Genomic DNA, 21,501 nt, shown 5'->3' with positions numbered 1-21,501 from the left:
TTGATAACAGTGAAAAATTGAAAAAAAACTGAAAGAATTCTGGGATCACTTTTAAAACATCCTGGTTGAAACAAAACCAAAATCGAACATATCTGTTCTGCTTTCCATTCTGAACTGTTGATGCTGTAGTTTAGCTTGTGCACAAGTAAAGTGTGTCTGCGTTAGTAGAAATCTTTCCTTCAGTGGGAGGATGGAAAGGATTATTCACAGTGACCAAAATTTCTGGTTAGAGCTGTGGAGAATTAAAGATGTTGTGAAATATAGGAAGACACTAGAAGCATTCCAGGCTTTGGAATCAAAATTGTTGAACAATATAGTTCCAGAAAAAGGCTTTTATCTCTTTTGCTCATACTTAAAGAGGGAAGAGTGACTTTTTTTCTTCTTTTTAAAATGCTTGTAGAGGTCCTGTATTCGGTATGGTAATAACCAACAGTTGCATGGAATTTACTGGTTTTATCTAAGCAGGTCCTGCTCCGGAAATTACTAGCAATGTAATAAATATACAGTATTGCTTTCTGAATGATAGTAGAGATACAGAATTCACGTAGCATCAAGGTGGCTGTGTGATTATGTTCAGTCTGACCTTTTGTAGCCTTCATCAGACAATTGCATTTGTTTTTGTGCAGTTACAGCTTTGCAGGGCTAAAATGAAAAGAGAGTGGGAGATTGTACTGTTCTTAAACAGTATCACAGAAGTAAAGTCCTTAAGGTATCATTTTGTCAGAGGTGTGATCATACCCAAATGATAGTCCTCTCTTCTTCCTCCTCCTAACAGCCGACCATATACCAACAAAGTTATTACGTTATGGTATCGGCCTCCTGAACTGCTGCTTGGGGAAGAAAGATACACACCAGCTATTGATGTCTGGAGCTGTGGGTAAGAGTTTGGACAGAAGCGTAGCAAGGATAAAAACAATCCAAAAATAAATCTTAAAGTTTCTATCAATCTGTAATGAAAGCCATAATGATGGAATTATGCAAAACTGTTTTACAGCTGTATCCTGGGTGAACTTTTTACAAAAAAGCCAATATTTCAAGCAAATCAAGAACTTGCTCAACTGGAACTCATAAGGTAACTTGCAAGCATTTCTACATAGTAGGTGCCTCATAAACAGATTTCTTAGTATTAAAATCTGAGATAATGCACTGCAAACACCTGCAAGTGCTCAGTTTTTGCTCTCAGATGTTAGAGGTTTTGAGGGGCAAGTAACAAGTGACTTTGGCACCGACATGAAGGTTTTTTTGTGAATGTTCTGTGTTCCTAGCAATGTACAGTTGATCAGTAAGATGGGTTTTTGTAGAGTAGGTGGAGTTGCCTGTTACTGAAATTGTAAAGAGAGCGTAATCAAAATGCCTGTAATTTTTAAGATGATGTTGCAAATTGCTTGCAGCAAATCAAAGTGAGAACATGGAAAATAGTAAGGACAAGTGGAATTTGGGAGGAATAGGTATTTGGGATGCTGCTGGCCATGAGTTCTTGTTTCAAACCTACAATGTACTCACTTGGGCTTTATTACTTTTGCGGGAATATTTCTGTTCCCTTACAAACTGCCAGACATTTGATGGAGATAAAAATTCTTATTTCTTTCCTTGTTCTCAATAAATCATAGAATGAGAAGTATTTAATTCAGTACCAGAGCATCTTTTTCTTTCTCTTTATTCAGTGAGCAAAATTTGCTCTTGATTCTGATGTCATAATTGACATTGTAAAGGAGGAGGGGTGCTCTTCCTAGAAACAAGGGGAAAAGAGGGTGGGTCCTACAGAACTTACAGAATGTGAACAGTAAATGGTCAAATTAACTTAATAAAAAATGTTATGAAGTAACATATTGAGATGTTTTTCAAAACAGATCGAACAGTAGCATGTTTCTGTGTAATGTGTTATTAGCTGGCCTGAAAAATTGAAGGTTTTAGGAGGTGCAAAGTGTATCGGTGGTTGTTTTTGGCATATGAAGAGTTTTAACTCATGGGTTTGGGAATTTTTGGTTTTGAGCACTAGATGGCATGAATGCACATGAGAATGCAAAGTTACTCTTTCTTTGTGTTGTACCTCTGGTACAAAACCCTAAAAATTTGTGGTTTCCTTCTGCTGGAAGCTTCTGTTTGTAGCTCATTTTTCCTCTACACTGATGCTATGCATTTTTTGCTGTTTGAGCATAATAAATCAGTTCTATTAACATCTCTGCTGTGATCATGTTGCAGTCAACAGTTCTACATTTATCTTTCCAAACTTCATCAAAGATAAAGCTGAAGTAAATTCTGATAGTAAGAGATTTATTATTTTTATTCTCCCTCCTGAAAATACCCCAACTGGCATAAAGTCAGATTGGTTTGCATAGCACCTGGGCCATAACTAATAGATCATTAGGTCTCTTACACTAACCATTTAAATCTAATAAAAAGGAGGGCTGAACTAGGGAGAAATGTATTTGCAAAATGTCCTTTTATGACTGCCTGCATCAGAATTTGAAACTTTGCATATATGGAAATACGTTATTAGTTCTTCTGCTTAAAGTGTGGTGTTGATCTACCTGTGCTAGTCATCCTTGGTTGGAAAAAAGGATGGGGATGGAATGTGAGGCATAAGAGTGTGGGCAACTCCATTTGTGGAGATAGATGAGGCTTGAGACATGAAACTCATAACTGAAGTAAAAAATACCTGGAGTACTCTTCAGACATAGTTGGTTAAGTTTTTCAAAACATTTCTGTAGAGGATGTGTGGGCTGGGCTGAGGCAGAAACAGTGAGTTTGGTCTCTGTGGTGATTACCCTTCGTAGACAATTCACCATTAATTTAATGGTGTTGGACATTTTGACAGTGGAGAAATTTTAGCTAAAAATAACCCGAACATTAAAATCGAAAATTATTTTTGTTTTCACTGTACTTGCAAGAGTAAAAATGACAGCTGTGCTCGCTTGTGGTTTTGGAACTCATACCCTTTTTTCCCTTCTTTTTGGTGCAGCCGAATTTGCGGAAGTCCTTGTCCAGCAGTGTGGCCTGATGTTATAAAATTAGCTTATTTCAACACAATGAAACCAAAGAAGCAGTATCGTCGAAAACTGAGAGAAGAGTTTGCTTTGTAAGGATGAAGAATTAGTTTAGTCAACTGTAATAGCATTAAGTTTTCTTGGAGACTTTATGAACTTCAGTATTTTTTGGAGAATGAACACAGATCGAGTGTAAAGAAAAATGGCTTTAGGTTGTTGTTCTTCCCGTGATACCCACAGAGCTTGTATTAACCCTTATTTAATAGAAGTGTCAGGAAGAGGAAAGAAGGCTCTAAAATTTCAGCCACCTGTCAGCTTTCACCTAAGGAAACTATTTGTTTGGTATACCTGCTTGTTGCCCTGTCCAAAAAACAGGTCAGAGTATTTAATTGGTTTTTTATTAGTAAAACTGGCTACAGCTAAATACGTAGTCTGGTTGACATTACAGTCTTTTGGGTCATAAACTCATTCAACACAGAGGAGTTACGTGAACCGTATGTCTTAAAGTACTACCATTGGACTAGTTTTGTGCATATATCACAAGTGAAAGGTGTGGAAAACAGCTGTAAGTTTATTTTAAAGGGGTTGTTCCTCTCGTTCAGGTACAGTGGGCTTTAAGAGAAATGCATCGTCCTGTTCATAGTAATGAGACTAATATCTTTGAAGCAATAGAATTATTTTCCATAAATCAATCAAAAGCCCAACTCCCTGGTGGTAAATTCCAAAATGTAAAGTAACAATATAGTCTTGACTTAAAAATGTGGGTGTGGTTTTTTTTAAGGACAAGGCTTCAAGCAATGAAGCAACACAAGGCAAAGAAAGCTTGGGTTTTTAATAGCACAGGTAGTAAAAGGTGAAGTTTATCTCTTCCTCTTGCTATCAAGCTCAGGTTGTGGGTGCGTTTTGTTAGTGTGTAAGTTACCTCAGGACTTGATGATCAGTCTCGGACTTAGTCTTGGAAGGAATGTGTTCATTAAAATTTTGCGCAGAAGTGTGTGATACAAAATAAAGATATGACATTTCCCTCTATTTTGCACTTTTGTAGCATCCCACCAGCTGCTTTAGATTTATTCGATTATATGCTTGCCCTGGATCCCAGCAAGCGCTGCACAGCTGAACAAGCTCTTCAGTGCGAGTTTCTGCGAGACGTGGAACCATCTAAAATGCCTCCTCCAGAGTAAGTAATTTCCACTGGTAATGCTACCGACCTCTAGGAAGTGTGAACATGCACTGATTTCATTAAATTCATTGTGGTTCGGAAAAGGAGATGGTGGCAGAAATGTTGACATACACAGTTGTGGAAAGGTGATTCTGCAGTAAAATGCTTGTGTAGCTAAGATAACAGTGGTTATGAGGATCTGAGAATTGATTCATCATTCCTAGGACTAGTTATTGCATTACTACCTTTAAAGAAAATATTATTCTATGAATGTTACTAATATTTAAAAAACATAATTTCCCTTTTATCTCAGTTTACTAGTGTCTGCTTTTTCCAAGGATTTTGAGGTCCTCCATTAATCTGAATTGCCTTCTTTGATTATAGAATGACACTGGGTATAGAATTCTGCACAGGTACTTGAGAGTTAAAGTGAAATACAGTAAATTGTTTCATGAGCCAGATGAGAGTCTTGGTTTTACAGGCAGGAAAAGTGAAATTGTGCAGGGTTGTTCCTGTAAGTTTCTCTAGAGGAAATGTGTTGCAATGTCCTGTCGGATTTTTGCAGTGACTTTACAGTCATTTTAATCAGTACAAATCATATTGGAGCATGTCCTGAGGAAAAGAGTGAAAAGGTACCAGAGAATCTGCAGGTCTCATTCTTTCCTCAGTGTAGCTGTCAGAACATAGAACCTATGATATTGTTTGAGTAAACTGAACCTTCAAGGCAGCCTGTACTGACTTATTTTTAATTAGTTACCAGCTGGGAAAAGTGTTTGAGTTTTATGTAAGGATTTTATTAAAATTCTTTCTAGACTTACCTGTTACATACACAAGGTTGTTACACAGAATCACAGAATCTATGAGGTTGGCAGGCACCACAGTGGGTCATATGGTCCAACCTCCCTGCTCAAGTAGGGTTTTCCCAGAGCACATGGTGCAGGATTGTGTCCAGATGGTTCTTGAGTATCTCCAGTGAGGGAGACGCCACATCCTCTCTGGGCAGACATTACTAATGTTCCTGAAACATGAGGTAAAGAGATTTCATTGCCTGAATATGATTATATCACTGTGTGAAAATCAGAAATCAGCAATCTCAGGCTGTTTGCTGAAGTCTCAGAACCACTTTTGTACAGCATGTTGCTTATGTGCATTTTAAAGTAAGTGAATGGGAAGATCATCTTTTCTTCAAGGATGTGGTAATGCATCCATTCTAGAAGTTGATACATGGAAATCCAAAACAAACTAGTCATTGGTGTCCTTTTAAAAATTAAGAGGAACCACACTCACTTCCGGCACAGCACAGGAAAGTGTCAACTGTTCTCTTCAAAGACTGAAGTTCTGTTTTGGGAAGGAGCAGCTGTTCATTAAAAAAAAGTGACATGCTGATTGCAAGAACCATGGGATACTTCTCACAATGAGTTTGTGCTTCCAGTTGTTTTTCAGAAAGTACTTGGCAGGTGGAGGGAGAGAATAAAGGAAACAGTTGTCATAATTGCATTTCCAGTGTCTCTTGTCATCTATCAGCTAATTTTTCCATGTGCCTGGGTGACAGAACTGCTAAGACAGTTAATTTGTAATAGGAAAATATAAACCACTATTTTTACTGCCCATCTCAGTATTTCTGTTATCTATGGATGGGTCTTTGTGTTCCTCAGGAAATCAGAATTGAGATGCCTGCAGGGAACTGTAATGGAAGGACAGAAATTAGTGGCTGATAAGTTTCTTAAAAGAATTTTGCCTCTGCATTCATATGTTTCAAAGGATATCCCCTTGTTCTTCCTGGTATCCCAGCTTTGCTAGTGTCAAGTGCTATTTATTCATGTAACTTACTTCTGCAGCTTTTTCCTTTTTTCCCCTCAGACTTTTTTGGTTGCCTGATCTGTACACTATAAATACTAGATAGCCATGTCTGTTACTGTGGACAAGTATGTGACCTAATGACTCAACAGTACTTTTATAAGAGACAGAAGGACTGTGAAAAAAACACTTTCATATTGATAACTTAGTTATCTGGTAGTATGCAAGTTGTATTTCATAGCAACTGTGCAGCATTGATTTTGAAGTTTGAAGTACACAAATAATTCAGAAAATAATTCTCATTTTAAGATACTTTTTCCTCTTTTCTGCCAGAAGGACCTGTGCTTCTGAAAGAGGCACTCAGTAAAGAGATTTCAGCCAGAAAAAAGCAGGTCTGAGATTTTGCTGGCTTTTGAATGTTTCCTGATGTATTGCCGAGTTCTAGTCGGTTCACCTTTCAAAAGTTACATTAGGTATAATTTAAGTGTTTATTTTACCAGTATGGTTTAAAAAAAATAAAAATAGGGATAAAACTGATTATCTCCAATCATTCTTTGCAGCCTTCCTTTGTGGCAGGATTGCCATGAGCTGTGGAGTAAGAAACGCAGAAGACAGAAGCAGATGGGCATGACTGATGACTCTACAGCAGCTAAAGTCCCTAGGAAGGATCTGTCTCTAGGCATGGATGAGAGCAGAACCAACACCCCACAAGGCATGCAAACTTCTTCCCAACTCAAAACTCAGGGCAGCTCTAGTGTAGCACTTGGTCAGTAATATTTTCAGTTCTTATGATTACCTACTACTTGGATTGCGCCTCTAGAAATTTTAGATGTTACTTGTAAAGTATTGACGTCTCTTGGATTCTTGAGGGAGGAACAGTATTGTAAGTTTAATCTTTGTTACAAAAGATTTGCCTTTGCTTTTGGAAACATAAGTGTTCCTCTTCAATTTTACCAAACTTTTCAGCCTGCTCAGAGCAACTACCTTGCTTGCTCTGTATTTTGAGGGGATTTTAGCTCTTGCTCGTCTATAATTCTTTTGTAATTTCACAAGCCAGTGACTGTTCAAAGTTTCTCACAATCTCCGTAGATTGGATAAGCTTTATTTTTATTGATAAACTGATCAGAAAGGCAGAGTTTAGAACAATTGTCATTTCAAATGGAACAGATTCCATCTTCATGTTATGGTAGTCTTCAGCTTTCCAGGTTGTTGGGGCTAAATCAAGTTGTAAAAAAAAAAAAAACCAAAAAAAACCAAAAACCAAAAAAACCAAACACCAAAACCATCCCCCCCTGCCCCCCAGAAGCTGGTATAACATGAAGTAGCTACCTCTGTGAATTGCACTGCCACTAATTCTGAAACTTAACAATGCTTCAGACAAGTTTTACAAATATAACAAAAGAAGTAATGGTTCTGATATGGAGACCATTTGAGATACTCAGCAGTTAAGTGACAGTTCTCAAAATGTAGAAATATAGAGAGTTACAACATCAGATGGATACCTGTAAGTTTAATGTAAGACCATTTTTGATTGTGCGAAGTGACCATAAATCCTATGGCACTGATAGAAGAGTTCAGCTGAAAAACACAGTTTATGCATTCATAGTAGCTGACAATTCTTTAACACTAACCATCTTGAATCAACCCTTAATTTAACAGTAGAGCAGAGCTCCAAATATTCTCTGTGAAGATACACAGAAAATAGTTATTTTGATCGTATTTTATTGCAATTTATTGCCTCTTGCTCCATTCATCTGGTTTCTCATTGTAAACCAGCTGTGAGATTCTGCTAATCTGTATGTTTAGGCTAAAGTTTTGGCAGCATTTTCAAGAATGACTTTCTGTAACTCTTTTTCCCCTATCAATGAAACTGTATTAGAAGTTTTTTAAAGAGTCCAAAGGATATCTTCTTTGTGCTTTTATAGCATAACAGTCTGATGACTAGTGTTAGTCATTAATACTGACTATGCAAAATAAACTAAGCAAATAGAGAAGGAATCATTCAGACCTATATTTCTGTTTACCCATATGTATACAGAAAAATATGTCTAGATAGAAAAGAAGACAATTTAATTTTCAGTGAAACATAGAGGCATTTCCTGTATTAAACAAAGCACTTCCGGAAGCCGTAATGCACCTTAGATAATACTATTAATAAGACACATTATGTAACTCCATGACCAAATGCATGCTTTAGCCAAAACTCTTGCATTTGTTTCTAATTTCTCCTTTTCTCCCCAAAAGGAGAGGTTAAAAAGACAATTGCTAATGTTCTGATTCATGAATGGGACCCCTGGTTATTGCATTTTGCAATTTAACAGGAGCTGTTCAGAGCTCAATAATTTTATGACAGATTTCCCAGAATACAGTTTCCTGTTAGAATGAACTTAAAGCTAGCCAGAGGGTATGGAATAGGTAGATTAGTTTCCGTTTGGCATTTTTCTGATGAATTTCCACTGAGAGTCTGAGAGAAGTTTTAATGTTGAGTATACCATCCTCATATGTGACAAAATCTTCTGTTAATTGCAGCATCTGACTGAGAGTCAGCAGTACAAGGCATAAGAAATTGTGATTTATTTTTTTGTATTACCAGAGAGAAGGTGGTTTATATTCATATAAAAATATAAAAATTTTGAAATCCCTGGATCCCGCTTAAGTAGGTTCCAAGTGCTTGTATCCTGGTGCACATCCACAAGTAGAGTTGTGGGTTGTGGATTTTGCAGCACTTTGCAGATGTGCTACTCTTAAAACTTGAAAGGCAAATACTTAATATTTTTGTGTGTCATGCATGGCTTTTAATCTGCTATGAATTAATATGCTGGTAAGATAGCACAATGGCAAGAATAGAAGAGGACTGAATGTGTTTTTGCTGACCTGGGTTAGAAAAAATTCAGAGTTCTGCCAGCTTGCTCACACACTCATTTTCTAATTTTTAACTGCTTTCTTCTCTAAGTCATGTACTCATGGGGCATGTTGCAACCCATGCTGCTTCACTTCTTTCAAAATAAATCACCACAATGGGTGTTGGAAGCTAAGAAACTACTTTGATATTCAAACTTCCTTATTCATATATTCCCCTGCATCATCATAATCTGCTCTTATTTGTGGCAAGGTCCATTTAATTGAATTAACTGTGTATCATCACATATTTCCTGCTACTGAGTGATTGACTTATTGTCCCTCAAAGTCAGCACTTCCTTTTGCATTTATACTGTGAGTTCCTGGGCTACCCAGAGCCAAGTCACTTGGGCAGGTGTTAAAACCCAGATGCTGAATTAGAATGGGCTGGAATATGACTGGAAATGGATTTTGCAGATGGCTACATTTTAACAAAGGGTTGTGATATGTCAAAGATAGGAAATTGGATTGGAAATCTTACAGCTGCCTAAAGCAGGGCGCCTTAAGCCCCAGCTTAGTTATATTGTGGAAAATTGAGCTCTAGCTTGGTGTTTTTCCATCTGTCCAAGTGCGTGTGTGCCCCTCATGGAAGTCACTTTGGTTATATTGGATCTTACTGTTCCATTTCCTATAGATACTCTCCAAAGACAGTTAATATGTAAAAGCGTTCCATTTCTGTGTTGTCCAAACCCATGCTTTACCAGTCATGTCAACCATGCTAGATTAGTCTTCTTTTGAGTTTCTGAAATATGCCAGTTCTAAATAATACTTAAAACCACTTTTTTTGTCTTTAGCAAAAACAAGCACTGGACAGCAGTTAAACCAGAATGAAGTGGCAATCCTGCTAAACCTGCTACAGTCTAAAACAAGTGTTAGTTTGGCACAGTTTGCCCAAGTATTGAATATTAAAGTAAACCCCGAGACTCAGCAGCAACTAAATAAAATAAATCTTCCTGCTGGAATTTTGTCAGCAGGTGAAAAACAGTCAGAACAGCAGCAGCAGCCGCCGCCACCTCCGCCACCACCTCCAGAGCAGGAGTCTCTAAAACAGCCAATGGTCACGCAACCCCCTGTGCCATCTGCTCAGCTGGGTCAGCCTAAAGTTGAGACTGATGCTGCCCAGGCAGCTGTGCAGAGTGCATTTGCTGTTCTGTTGTCTCAGTTAATAAAGGCTCAGCAAACAAAACAAAAAGATTTTGTGTTGGAGGAGAAGGAAAATGGATCAGGAAATGAAATGTCAATACAACTCAGGCAGCCTCCAGAGCCCGCCACTCCTGTGTCTGTCAGCCGGGACGACGTGGAATCTCCGGCACCTGGCTACCCACATCTGATCAAGTCATTATACATGTCTGCAGGTACTGAAGGCCTTTATTGCTAACCAGCAAATACCTGGAGTACTGGAGATGTAATAGTTTGGGAGTAGAGAATTAACATGTTTGCCATATGAATCTGTGTGAGTATAGGAGATTAAACTGATTTGGTCACGTTTTATGTCTGTATCAGAGAATTTGTCTATTAGTGTAACAGGTGCTGTGCAGACAGAGCAAACAATGATACCCAGCCTAAGAGGCACACAAGTATTACTGATGAAATATTGATCATTATTCTGCGGGGGGGGGGAGGGGGGCAGTTTCTTAATGGTGAGTGTGGTGGAGAATGGTGGAGAAGACAGTCTTTTCTAGCAGATGCAGAGATGTAATTTGCCAGTTTTGACTGTGTGTTTAGGTAAAGCTTATTTTGGTGAGACAGTATTTTATTTTGGGTTTTAATGCTGACTAGAGCAGTTCCTTAGTGTCAAATTCAGTGGTGACTGGTAACTGTCACACACATGGTTAAAGGTTTCCATTGGGGTGTAGTAGTGGCTTCTGTTGTCTTCCCACAGTTTAAAGCTCTGTTCATCTTTTTGGATTGCAAATTCAGATTTATTGTGGTGGTTCATGTATTGTTTTGTGGTGTTTGCAGCTGTTGAAAGAAATATTCTGAAATGTTTTGGAGGGTTTTGGGGGTTTTTTGACAGGTGTGCTTTTTTGTTCATGTTTATTTTAAACCTTGAGTTTTGCTGTTCTTTGATAGGGTGGCCTTTTGTCCCTCGAGACTTCTATCCCTATCTACTAATCTTTCCTGATCCTTCTGTGAACTTCTAGTGTTTGTGTTGCTCGAGTTTTGTTCTGGTTGTTTGGTTTTGGTGGGGTTTTTTTTAAGGAGCTTGTACTGGTTTTCTTTAACTGACTGTCATAATCTTACTTTAATGAGTAACCTGCATTACGCTCCTGAGGCAAATGAGCTGTTGCCAGATTTTGTCCAAAATAATCTATATAATTACTGATAAATTTAACTAATAAATTCATGAGAATTGAAGTTAACAAACCTCAGTGTTTTTCCAGGAAGGAGTCCTTTTCTTTCTGGTCCTGTTATTTGTATATTTTTATTCCAAAGGGGTTTTTTTTTTTCATCTTCTTAGGTCAAGAGGATTTGGCTAGGCAGTCTGAGATGAGACTTCTGAACCGAACACCTGAGCAGGAGCGCCCTCGGATCTTGCCTCCAGACCAGCGTCCCCCCGAGCCACCGGAGCCTCCGCCGCTCACTGATGAAGACCTTGATTATCGGACAGAGAATCAGCATTTGCCTATAGGTAACTCTTCAGGAACAGATCCTCACGCAGGAGTGAAAGCAGCTCTTCTGCAGCTGCTGGCTCAGCATCAAGCTCAGGCGTCAACAGAGGAGCCAGTACAAACGAGTGTGGATTATCAGGCTAGAGATTCCTATGTAACAGGCCCAGACTACAAGGATAACTTTGGATCATCGTCCTTCTCATCTGCCTGTTACAGCACTAGCGATGGAATAGGAAGCAGATCATCAGGAGTATTAGAAAGGAGGAGTTTCCTTGGAAACTCAGATATTCAGTCTTTGGATAACTACAGTACTGCTTCATCTCACTCTGGTGCTGCCCCTCCTCCATCAGCCTTTCCAGAATCCTTTCCCAGCTCAGTAACTGGTTATGGAGACATTTACCTCAACGCTGGCCCCATGCTGTTCAGTGGAGATAAAGACCATAGGTTTGAATACAGCCATGGCCCAATCCCAGTTTTGGGGAGCAGCAGTGATGCTTCCACAGGGCCAGAGAGTACGCACTCTTTGCCCACAAAGATGCACAACTATAGCTATGGAAGTAATTTACAGGAAAATCCCACTGGCATCAGCCACATGCATGGACAAACTTGGACTTCTCCTGCCCAAGGACCTGGCTATTCCCAAGGATACAGGGGACACATTAGCACATCTGCAGTGAGAGGGCGAGGCAGAGGATTACCATATTGAGTATCTGTTTTTCCTCAGGCACATCATTTTTATCTGGAAAAACTTTTTTTTCCCCCTAGCTGCAATTTAAAGCAGCAATTCAACAGACTTGAATAATGTTAATTCAACAGCTTTATTTTTATGTGGAAAAGGGTCTTGCATACAGTAGGAAAAATTAAAAAAATGCTTACAACTCATGCTGTCTAAAAACTAGATGACTTGATTGTACATGTTCACAAACTCTAGTTCTGACTTTTATTTTGTATTTTGGCAGTTTTAAGTGGATGCTAAATTTAGGGACATCAGCTTTTTATGACACTCTTTCAGATCTTCTGAACTATGCACATTTGTGCTTTTTTTGTAAGTTTGGACCAACTTTTATGTAAAAAAGAAATTTTACAACAATCAAAGCAGGGCACTGATTTATTTGGTATTTTTCTTTTACAAAACTACCTTTAGTCAAAGGTCACTGTCAGTCTTTGCACTGCTTTCAGTGTTATTGTGGAAGGTGTACTTCGTGCTCATTTCAGATAATAAAACACAACCTTTCTCTTGATGCAAAATTTTATAAATGTTTGGTCAACGTTTTTTTTTTCTTTCAAGAAAAAAAAAAATGGGTGTTCTGGTCAAATGTTCTCTCCATCTCCCACACTTGTTTATATAAAAACTGTTTTACTTGAATGGTAAGTGCCTTAACATGTAAGCTTAAGGTCTGCAAAAATTTGGAAGTACTTCATAGATTGCTATGAACATGATGCCTAAACCTAGGTAATTAACAAGAGAATTCAGATAATAATAAGAAACTTGAACAGGTCATAACCTTGTGCTGTTTGCTTCACATGGGCCAGTTACTTAGAGACCTGATTTTACCTAGATAAAATTGTAATTTCCAAATTGAACTTCATGAGAAATGTTGAAAGTGAGGAGAAGAATGAAGAGTGTAGTTTTTCCTCAGCTCCCTGTTGGACTTGTAGTAAGTGTTTTAGTTCCTCTGCCAAATAAACTATACTTATTATGTCCTTACCAAGTGATGACATAGTTTTTTTTCTCTTAAATGTCAACAGCAGTAATTTCTTTACTTTGTGTGAAAAGCTGACACTGTTGTCTTTTTACCCCAAGTACTGCATTGTAGGAAGTAACCAAAGGAAAAAAGACCAGTATTTAAAGCAATGGCAAAACGTTTGACACTAGTTGTAATTCACTCTAAACTTGTGATTGTGCCAATTAATTGATTTTATATCTGCTATTCCACAGAACATTTTAATACTGGAATTGAGTGTCTCGGAACAGCTAACATTTTTATACTTAAAACTCTTACAAAGAGCCACTCCTCATACTAATTACAACTTCCAGCATAGTTTCTTTTTTGTTTCCTCTGATAACAAGTGGTTTCTCTCCTGCAGAGAGGAGGTATGGTTATATTTTGCCTGTACGTAATAGGATGTCTTGAAGCCCATATTGGAAACAATTTTCCAACTGATTATCCAGTTGACAAATCGGTACCTTATGTAACTTGAATGTTTAAATACTACTTTTTAAAAAGTAAAATTTCTACTTACACTATTACAAATGTCTTGTCAATGACTTTTGGGATTTTCAGAATAGAAGCCAAAGCTGTTAGTGTTTTGTTTTAATTGAAAATCCTGGTTCATATATGGCTAATTCCCACACTGTAGAGCATGGCGAAACTCCCTTTGCTAACTGCGGAGTGTTTGAGGATCTGGCAGATGAGGAATGGAGAGCGTCCTGCTGCTTATGCTGTCCCCAAGTCTGGCAGTTGCCTTCACTAGACACAGCAGAAAATCCTGCTATCTGAAAATGAAAGTGGCCACGTCAGTCAAATACTTACAACCTGAATAGGCCGTGCTTAAGAAAGGCAAAAGCTTCACATGAATTACAGTTCACTGGACTGTTTTTCCCTTGAGTAAGGACACCCTTGTAGCATTTTTCTGCTAGTAAAATTATAAAGACAAAAATCATTAGTGTCATTTAGATATGGGCAATGCTGGCTAAGGCTCTTTGTTTACTATTCTTTAAAAAACCCAGACTCACAAATATACACACACATTGCTTTGTTTTGTTGTTTTTTTTAGAATCAAGCAAAAGACTTTCAAAGCTTATATGCACTTACTTTCACTAAAGATGTGCAGTCTGGGGTTACTCACCTGCACTTGAAGTGAAATTGCAAGCAATAGTGGTCTAAAAGCACAGGTAAGTTCAAATGGAAAGTAGATCTCAGAGGACTAAATTAATTGACTTCCAGTACAAAATGCAAGGAAAAAGTTGAGTCTCCTACATTCCCTTTTAGACATAAATTTTCAAGTCATTTAGTTCGCTTCATTCAGTGCAGAGAAGTCAGTCCCCTCTGCATGTGTAAATGAATGTGCAGTTTCCTCATGGGCTGGCAGCACTCTCATACATTTTTCTACCAAAATGGATTTCAGTCCTTTGCCATGAAAAAAACTCCAGTAGCCCCAGCACAAGTAATCCTGACTGTGAGGAGAGCAGAGGTGCAATAAACAAGTTATTTCCAGATGAATCAGAAACAAGACTGTGGCATGCTGTAGCAGATGAATACTGTACAATGACTTTTCCCCAGCTTAAAGATTACTAGCCTGTGACTTTGAACACTGTATTTGCCTGGCACAGCAGTGTTGGGATAATTTGGAGGGAAAGTTAGTGTATTTCCGTATGTGATAACTCTGAAAAGATTGCCTTCTCTGCAACCCAGGGAATCTTCTTGGCTCTTTTGCTGACACCTTTCCTCCTGGGCTGGTGGGGGCTGGGTACAGGTGAGGAGCTCTGCCCTTGAGGGTGTGGCAGGAGGGTTGCAGCCACACTCCCCTGGCCTGGAATTGTGTCTGGGCAGGTTAGCAGCCAGGGAACTGCCCGGATCTAAGGTCCACATTCATTTTTACTGGACCTGTGTATTACCTGTCAGCATTTCTTTTGAATTAAATCACATGACTAGGTGCTTATGGCAGCATTTTACCCTTATGAGTGAACTCCACTCAGCAGAGGCTGTACTAGTTTGGCATTTTATATCACGTGGCTCTTGCATTTTTGATGCAGTAGTAGGCATTCTGAAAACAGCATTATTTTTCTGTGGAGCTGTGGCTTTTGTTACTTTCTCCCTCATACCTTTGGGTTTATGTTTTCTGTGCTGCAATTCCAAAGTGAGCTACAGAGACCTGGATACTACATTGAAAAGTAAGTGTTGTGTGTTTGTGTTTCTAAATAAACGTAGTGAAATACTGTAATAATGGACTATCACATAGCAAGTACTTAATTATTTATATTAAGTGGTCTTTAGCCATACCAAGAGGAAGAAAGCAAGCACAACTTGACTGCTTATGACCATGACTTAAAACACTTAGACTATTAAAATGCTAAATTCAGCCAAAGGAAAAGGAAACCGCTTTTATGGATTGCTAGTTGTTGTTATCCTGAACAGAATGAACAGTGCTAGGGAAGAGGTATAAAAATACATGTATCCTTAAATGTTAATATAATTTCTTGGATAAATTTTAAATGGTAAACTTCTGTATTTTCTTATGCTTCCATAAAATGTGGTCTCTTATTAAAATTTCTCCATCCCACAGTAGTGTCAGGTGATTTCTAGAAGCAGAGGCAGTAAATGTCATGTTGTAAGTTCTTATGGTTTTGAGTGCTCTTCTCCTTTTGCTTGGTGTAGGACACAGTTTCAGTTTTGGTGGAGTTTACAGTTGGATAGGTTTGATAATTGTGTGGTAAAAACTGAAGTACTGAAGTAACACAGGATACCTCTTGTCTGCAGGCAAATTAGGTCTCGGACCATGAATTCTGTTTCCAAGAGACGAAAATGTCAGATGTACTACTTGCATTCTTCTTTTCATTAATAAAACACTCAAGTGTTTTACATACAACATTTCTCCAGTCTGTTCTGTTGTGGTGTTTTTTACATGAGGAAATTTTGGCTATTACCCTTCTTCAGAGTTTTGGGATGTTCTATATTTACAGAAGTGTGTAATGAAATTAAGGAATCGCCAGACAATTTATTTGAATTCTGTATTTAAAAATAAAATGACCTTGGGTTGACTTAAATCAAATTAACTTGCTTATCAGGGTGAAGAAACTTTATTGCAGGAGTTCTTTCGAGACAACTTAATTTAAAATAAATTGTTATGCTTTAGCTTGCTTACTCTTCGTTATTTTAAGCCATTTGTATATAAAATGTATTGTGCAGCCTGTAAATAAAATACATGAAAATTGAAGTCTTTCGTTGTTTTCCCTCTCTGCTTGTCAAATAGCATTTCAAAAGAACATTGGGTTAAACTAAGAATGTTTTTAGTGTATTGAAATTCTGCAAGTTATTAATAAAACCCCTTTACTGCTCCAGTCCTGTTTCAAAGGAGCCCTCCAGGGACTGGCAGTGTGAGGCTTTGCTGGCAGAGTGGGTGATGCAGGAGCCAAGGTGTAGCAGAGCATCCCTTCGAGCACTGATGGTGCCCTGAGACCAGACAAGAGTGCTGGGATGTGGGTGTGGGACAGGGGCTGAGAAGCTGCTGCTTCAGCACCTGTGAGCTGCTCAGGATGGTGGGCTATGGACAGCATCACATTTTTTCTTTGCAGTGTCCAAGCAGAGGTGTAGTTAATATTTCCCGCCATTGTCTCTTTAAAGAGGATGGTGTGCGTGTTAGAAGCAATGGGAAATCAAACCCAAAGAGCCAGGTATTTTCAGTGTCTGGTGAGACACTGTGAATTGAGCCTGGCTTAAGCAACTGTGCTTTGAATGCCTGAGGCTTTTCTTGTCTTTTTCCTACTGTATTAGTTAATCTAACGAAACCTTTTGAATCTTTCAATAAATGCTATACCTCCATCCAAAAATATGTCACTTGCTGTTATCTTCAGTCCTCTTGAGGTTGGGCAGAGTGCTGCTTCATCACTTGTCATTGATAAAGCCAATAGATGGGCAGTGAAAATGCAGTTGGAAGTTACAGGGGCCAGCAGCAGTTACAGAGGTGTTGTTTGACATTAGGTTGACAAGATGTGTATCTGCAGCCCAAAACATCTCACTTTGGAAACAATACTTTGGTGACGGCTACAATTAAAGCCTGACCTTCAGTTCTGGCGACAAGCTCAGAGTGTATTTCATAGGGTGTTGACTTGCATGTAGCAGATCTGGCAGTTGTGTGTAACCAATTCCAGTTGTCTGCTGTGTTTTTTCTCGTGAAAGCTGCTATTGCAACTCATAACAAATGTTGGCTGTGATTATATTGCAGCACGAACCTGAAATGGTTTGAGAAGGGTGGTCATCCCTTTCACTGAGCTCTTACTGCCATAGGAGTAGCCAGCTGTGCAGTAGGGTACCAGTAATAATTCCGGTGGGATCTGTGTGTCAGTTGATATCCTCAGCTGCATGTAAAATAGCATCAAGTGAAAGAGGAGATACACGAGTAACTGCAGAACAGCCTGTATCAACACAGAGCAAGGAATGGGTCTATGAAATCGGTGGCAAGAGAGGAAACCAGTCCTCTCATGTCAAAGCCACGAATTAATGCCTGTTAGCTTTGAAAGAACAATGCAGTTTTGCAGAATTTTCTTTTGAATTACCTGAACCAGGATTAGGTTGCTTCTGTTTTTAAGGGATGCCTATAAAACCTGACAGGCCATCTGGATGAACAGGTTTAGAGCTACCAAACACCCCCACCATATGGAAGAAAATGAAAGTTGGAGCACTTTGCAGTTGCAGTAAACATGGGCAGAAAGAACTTGGTTTGACAAGTAAGGGCAACTGTTGCTTTTCCCAGTCAACTGCATTCATGTTGATGGACCTTGAGGGTTTTGCTTTTAAAGTCGTTTATGTGCTATGGCCGCTTATTTTGGCCTTTTTTTATTGCCTATGGAGAGAAGGCACAGTCAGAGGAACTTTGAACCTTATGGTAATGCTTTTTCTTCATTTAGAGCAGCCCTCACCAATAGGCAGTACTCAGATCACTTCACGCAGCACAGCTTCAATTCTTCTTCAGCAGTTCCTCCGGGGGCACTTTGGGCATACTATTGATATGGCAAATTCTCGTAACACAGTGAATGTACCTTTAATAGGACTTTTTGCAAAGAGGCTTTGTGAAGATTTTTTTTCAGTATTAGAAAATACAGTGTAGAGGAGACATAGCTGGTTAGAAAAGGGAATACTCAAGGGTAAGCATTACAGAAACCAGTCTGGGAGCTTCTGGTACTCACAAGATCTGACAGCTGTTTGCCACCTGTAAGGGAACCTAGGGGAATAAGTGGTTACTATTTGACTTGTGCAGGTAAGTCTCTGCTGTACTCCCTCCTGTGTGCTAGGGTGTGGTATTAGTTGCTAGAGGACATAGCTGGAAGCAAGTGTTCAGTGTGCAGCAACGTCTAACACAGGTCCCTTTTTACTTTCCTCCTGCATCTGTTCTACAAATGTGTAAAGCATGTCAACAGGTTCCATCATGGGGAACAGCACACTCTCGACTGCCTTTCGAGGATCTTGGTTCTGCCCAGGTGGCAGTGGTTGGAGAGCACCGATGTCTGCTTGCCCTGCCTTTGGGCACCTCTCTGAGCATCAATGCCCTAGTGCTGCTTTCTCTCACTGCTTTCTCCCCAGGTCACCCTGAGCAAAGAATGGGCTGTACAGAGAACTGAACAGGAGCCTGACTTTAGGAGGCAATTTTTCCCGAACAAGGAGCAAGGAAGAGATCATTACTTATTTTCATTCTCCTTCATCCTTACCACCTGCAGAAATTATCTGCAGGAATGATTTCAAAGCAGGAACTGGTTTGGTGGTGTTCTTTTGTTTGTTTTGGTTTGGTTTTTTAAATTTTCTGGTTTTCTTTACTGGTATTGCCCTTCAGAGAGCAGCATTTGGATGTTAGAAACCACCTGCAAATCAATGTAGGATTGATGGATTGGGACTTCTGCTTTGCAGCTAACCCGGTGGCAAAAAATACATGGAAGTTACAGAAGAGGAGCAGGCCATTCCCTGCCTTCCTGCACTAGAGTTAAAATTAAAACACATCCCCACACTGGAAAACGAAGATGTGCACAGCAAACAAAAACAGCAGCCAAAGTTATCCATGTGCAGTCCTGTAACCTTTTCTGCCCCACAAATACTCTTGAAAGCTCGTGTCATCCCTGGGCTGGCATCCTTGCCCTCAAGACAAGGAAGGCCTTGGACCTTCTGACTGCTTTCTTTGCAGAACAAAGATTAATTGTGACCATTTTTAAATCCCTTTTTTTCTAAAAATTGTTCATGAGGGGGAGGGGGTAGGGAATGGAGTAAGAACTACAGATGACATGGGAAATGAAAAGGAATCTACTAATGCTGTATATGAGAATTGAAGTAGTAAATAATAGTTAAAAACTTACCTGCAGATGGTTTGGCAATTCCACATCAGGAAAGTATTACTCTAAACCTGGCAGATTTTAGAAGCTCTGTACATTTTCCCCCTCAGACTGCTTTGTGTTATGGATTGCAGATCCTGCTGTGAGACTTCCAAGCAAGCACATATGTTTATGCAGGACAGTGAAAGAAGACATGCAGGCAGTAATGATTTTTATTTGCAAACTGTACTTGCCATTACAATGTTGCCTTTTGGGAATTATGATAAAACAGCCAAAAAATTCCACAGAACTTTGCAGACCTGTTCTATCAGAAATTCAAACCTATTTCAGCTTTTAGCATCAGGTGAATCGGAGATGACCTTCTCTTTCCACTCATCTCCTGGGACGCTCCCGTTCAGTTTGAGTTTGGGTATTTCTTGTTAGTCTCAGCCATTAGAATGCAAATTGTTTCTTCACATCCAGGGAAACATTCTGCACACTTTATGTGAGTGCCTGTCATTTGTTGCTACCTTGCAGCCTCCTCCACTGCTTTTTTTTTTGTTTGTTTTTTCTTTTTCATTCCTCAGTCCTGTATTAAGGTTTCAGCATTATGGAGCTTTTGTAATGTAAAAACTATTAACAATGCCCTTCATTATGGGAAGCTGTAAATCAAAGCACCATCAAAGGACTGAAAAAGTATTTCCATCAAGTTCTAAAAATATTGGATTGTTTGAGATGCAGTCCCAATATGAGGCTTCCTCCTGTCTTGGCTAAAGTATGTTTCTGTCTAAATATTTAATCCATGTGACATGTTCGTGGTGGCAAGAGCAGAAGGGGAGTAAGGAGCATCCAACAGAACTAAATATGGTCATTGCAGTCCATAACAAAATAAGGAAGCTGGTAGTTTAAATTTAGGTGAGATCATCAATTTCCTTTACAGAATTGGGAAGAAAAATGCTATGAGAATGAGAGGGATCAGTTATATTGACTAAATAAAAATAAAAATGTTTAAAACCTTCTTTAGACAACAAAAGAGGCTGCAGTTAACAGGAAAAAGTCTGGATTTCATATGCAGAATAGAAAGAACATCAAATATAGATGCTTCACTGATGCTCAATTTGAGGGAATATATTTCTTCTGTTTTAAGTGTGATTGATATTTAAAACAGCTCCTGCTATAGGAAATGGTGATAACTGACCAAACTTCTACACAATGCAGAGACAACAGTTTGACAAGACAAAATCAACATGAAAAACGTACAGGCACTTGCTTTGCTGTGCAGTGTTTAATAGGACACGGGCTCTGCCCTTTCCAAGAGAGCACCATTTGGTTGTGTAACGCCTTGACGAGTCATGTAACTCTGTTGAAGGATTTCACAGGACAGGAGAGAGAACACATCCACAGCAGCATTATTAAATTCATCAGCACATAAACAGACCCAACAAATGGGATTAGATTTCTTATTGGTAGGATGCTCCAAAGTGCACCAGGGAAGCTGGCAGCTCCTACTGTTTTTCAGAACCGTTCTAAAACTGTTCCTAAATGGGAAGGCAAAAGCTGCCTCAAGTTGTCATTAAACACTCTGTAGGTAGTCATAAAAAGCAAGGAATCAGGTTTGTAACACATGTATTGTATACCCTGTGTTTTACAAAACATCATCTACATCATGTGAAGTATTACATATTGCTGGAATATAAATTCAGCATTTGCTCAGCTTGACCACTACCAGGAATGCATTAACATTTTTAAGCTTGATTTACTGTAGCTTTTAAAAAATAAAATGCATAAAACCCCCTTATAATTATGGTGACAGTTCTATGCTTTAGAAAGTGATTGTGTCACTTAAAGGTTCTGTCCAAAAAGAGTCCCTAACCAAAGAACAGTTCAGGACCTGAAATCTCAACTCTGGAAATCAATTTGTGGATTATTTTTCTGTTTTGAAGCATGAAAAGTTTATTACAATATTACATTTTACAATACTGTCACAATTGGCTTTCTGACTCTTTAATCTGAAAAGCTGAACCACAGGAG

General features: G+C 38.9%; 1 protein-coding gene across 3 annotated transcripts in view; it reads left to right on the top strand.

The window, feature by feature from the left end:
• CDK13 (cyclin dependent kinase 13) overlaps nt 1-16,358 on the top strand; it is a 47,264-nt gene extending 30,906 nt beyond the window's left edge. Inside the window, exons 8-14 of one of the 3 annotated variants that reach the window (XM_082284089.1) lie at nt 776-877; nt 995-1,072; nt 2,963-3,079; nt 4,033-4,164; nt 6,504-6,655; nt 9,636-10,196; nt 11,303-16,358. In XM_082284089.1, coding sequence (XP_082140215.1) covers nt 776-877; nt 995-1,072; nt 2,963-3,079; nt 4,033-4,164; nt 6,504-6,655; nt 9,636-10,196; nt 11,303-12,159 — 1,999 coding nt within the window. In that variant the 3' untranslated portion in view covers nt 12,160-16,358. Of the gene's footprint in view, nt 1-775; nt 878-994; nt 1,073-2,962; nt 3,080-4,032; nt 4,165-6,503; nt 6,710-9,635; nt 10,197-11,302 lie in introns of all 3 variants that reach the window. The other 2 variants (XM_082284090.1, XM_082284088.1) reach the window with 2 other exon arrangements.
• Nucleotides 16,359-21,501: the final 5,143 nt, after the last annotated feature.

This window comes from Coloeus monedula (genome assembly GCF_965178545.1).
Source record: "Coloeus monedula genome assembly, chromosome: 1".
Taxonomy (NCBI): domain Eukaryota; kingdom Metazoa; phylum Chordata; class Aves; order Passeriformes; family Corvidae; genus Coloeus; species Coloeus monedula.
Note: the sequence above shows the minus strand (reverse complement) of the source record. Positions and strands in the feature narration are given on the sequence as shown.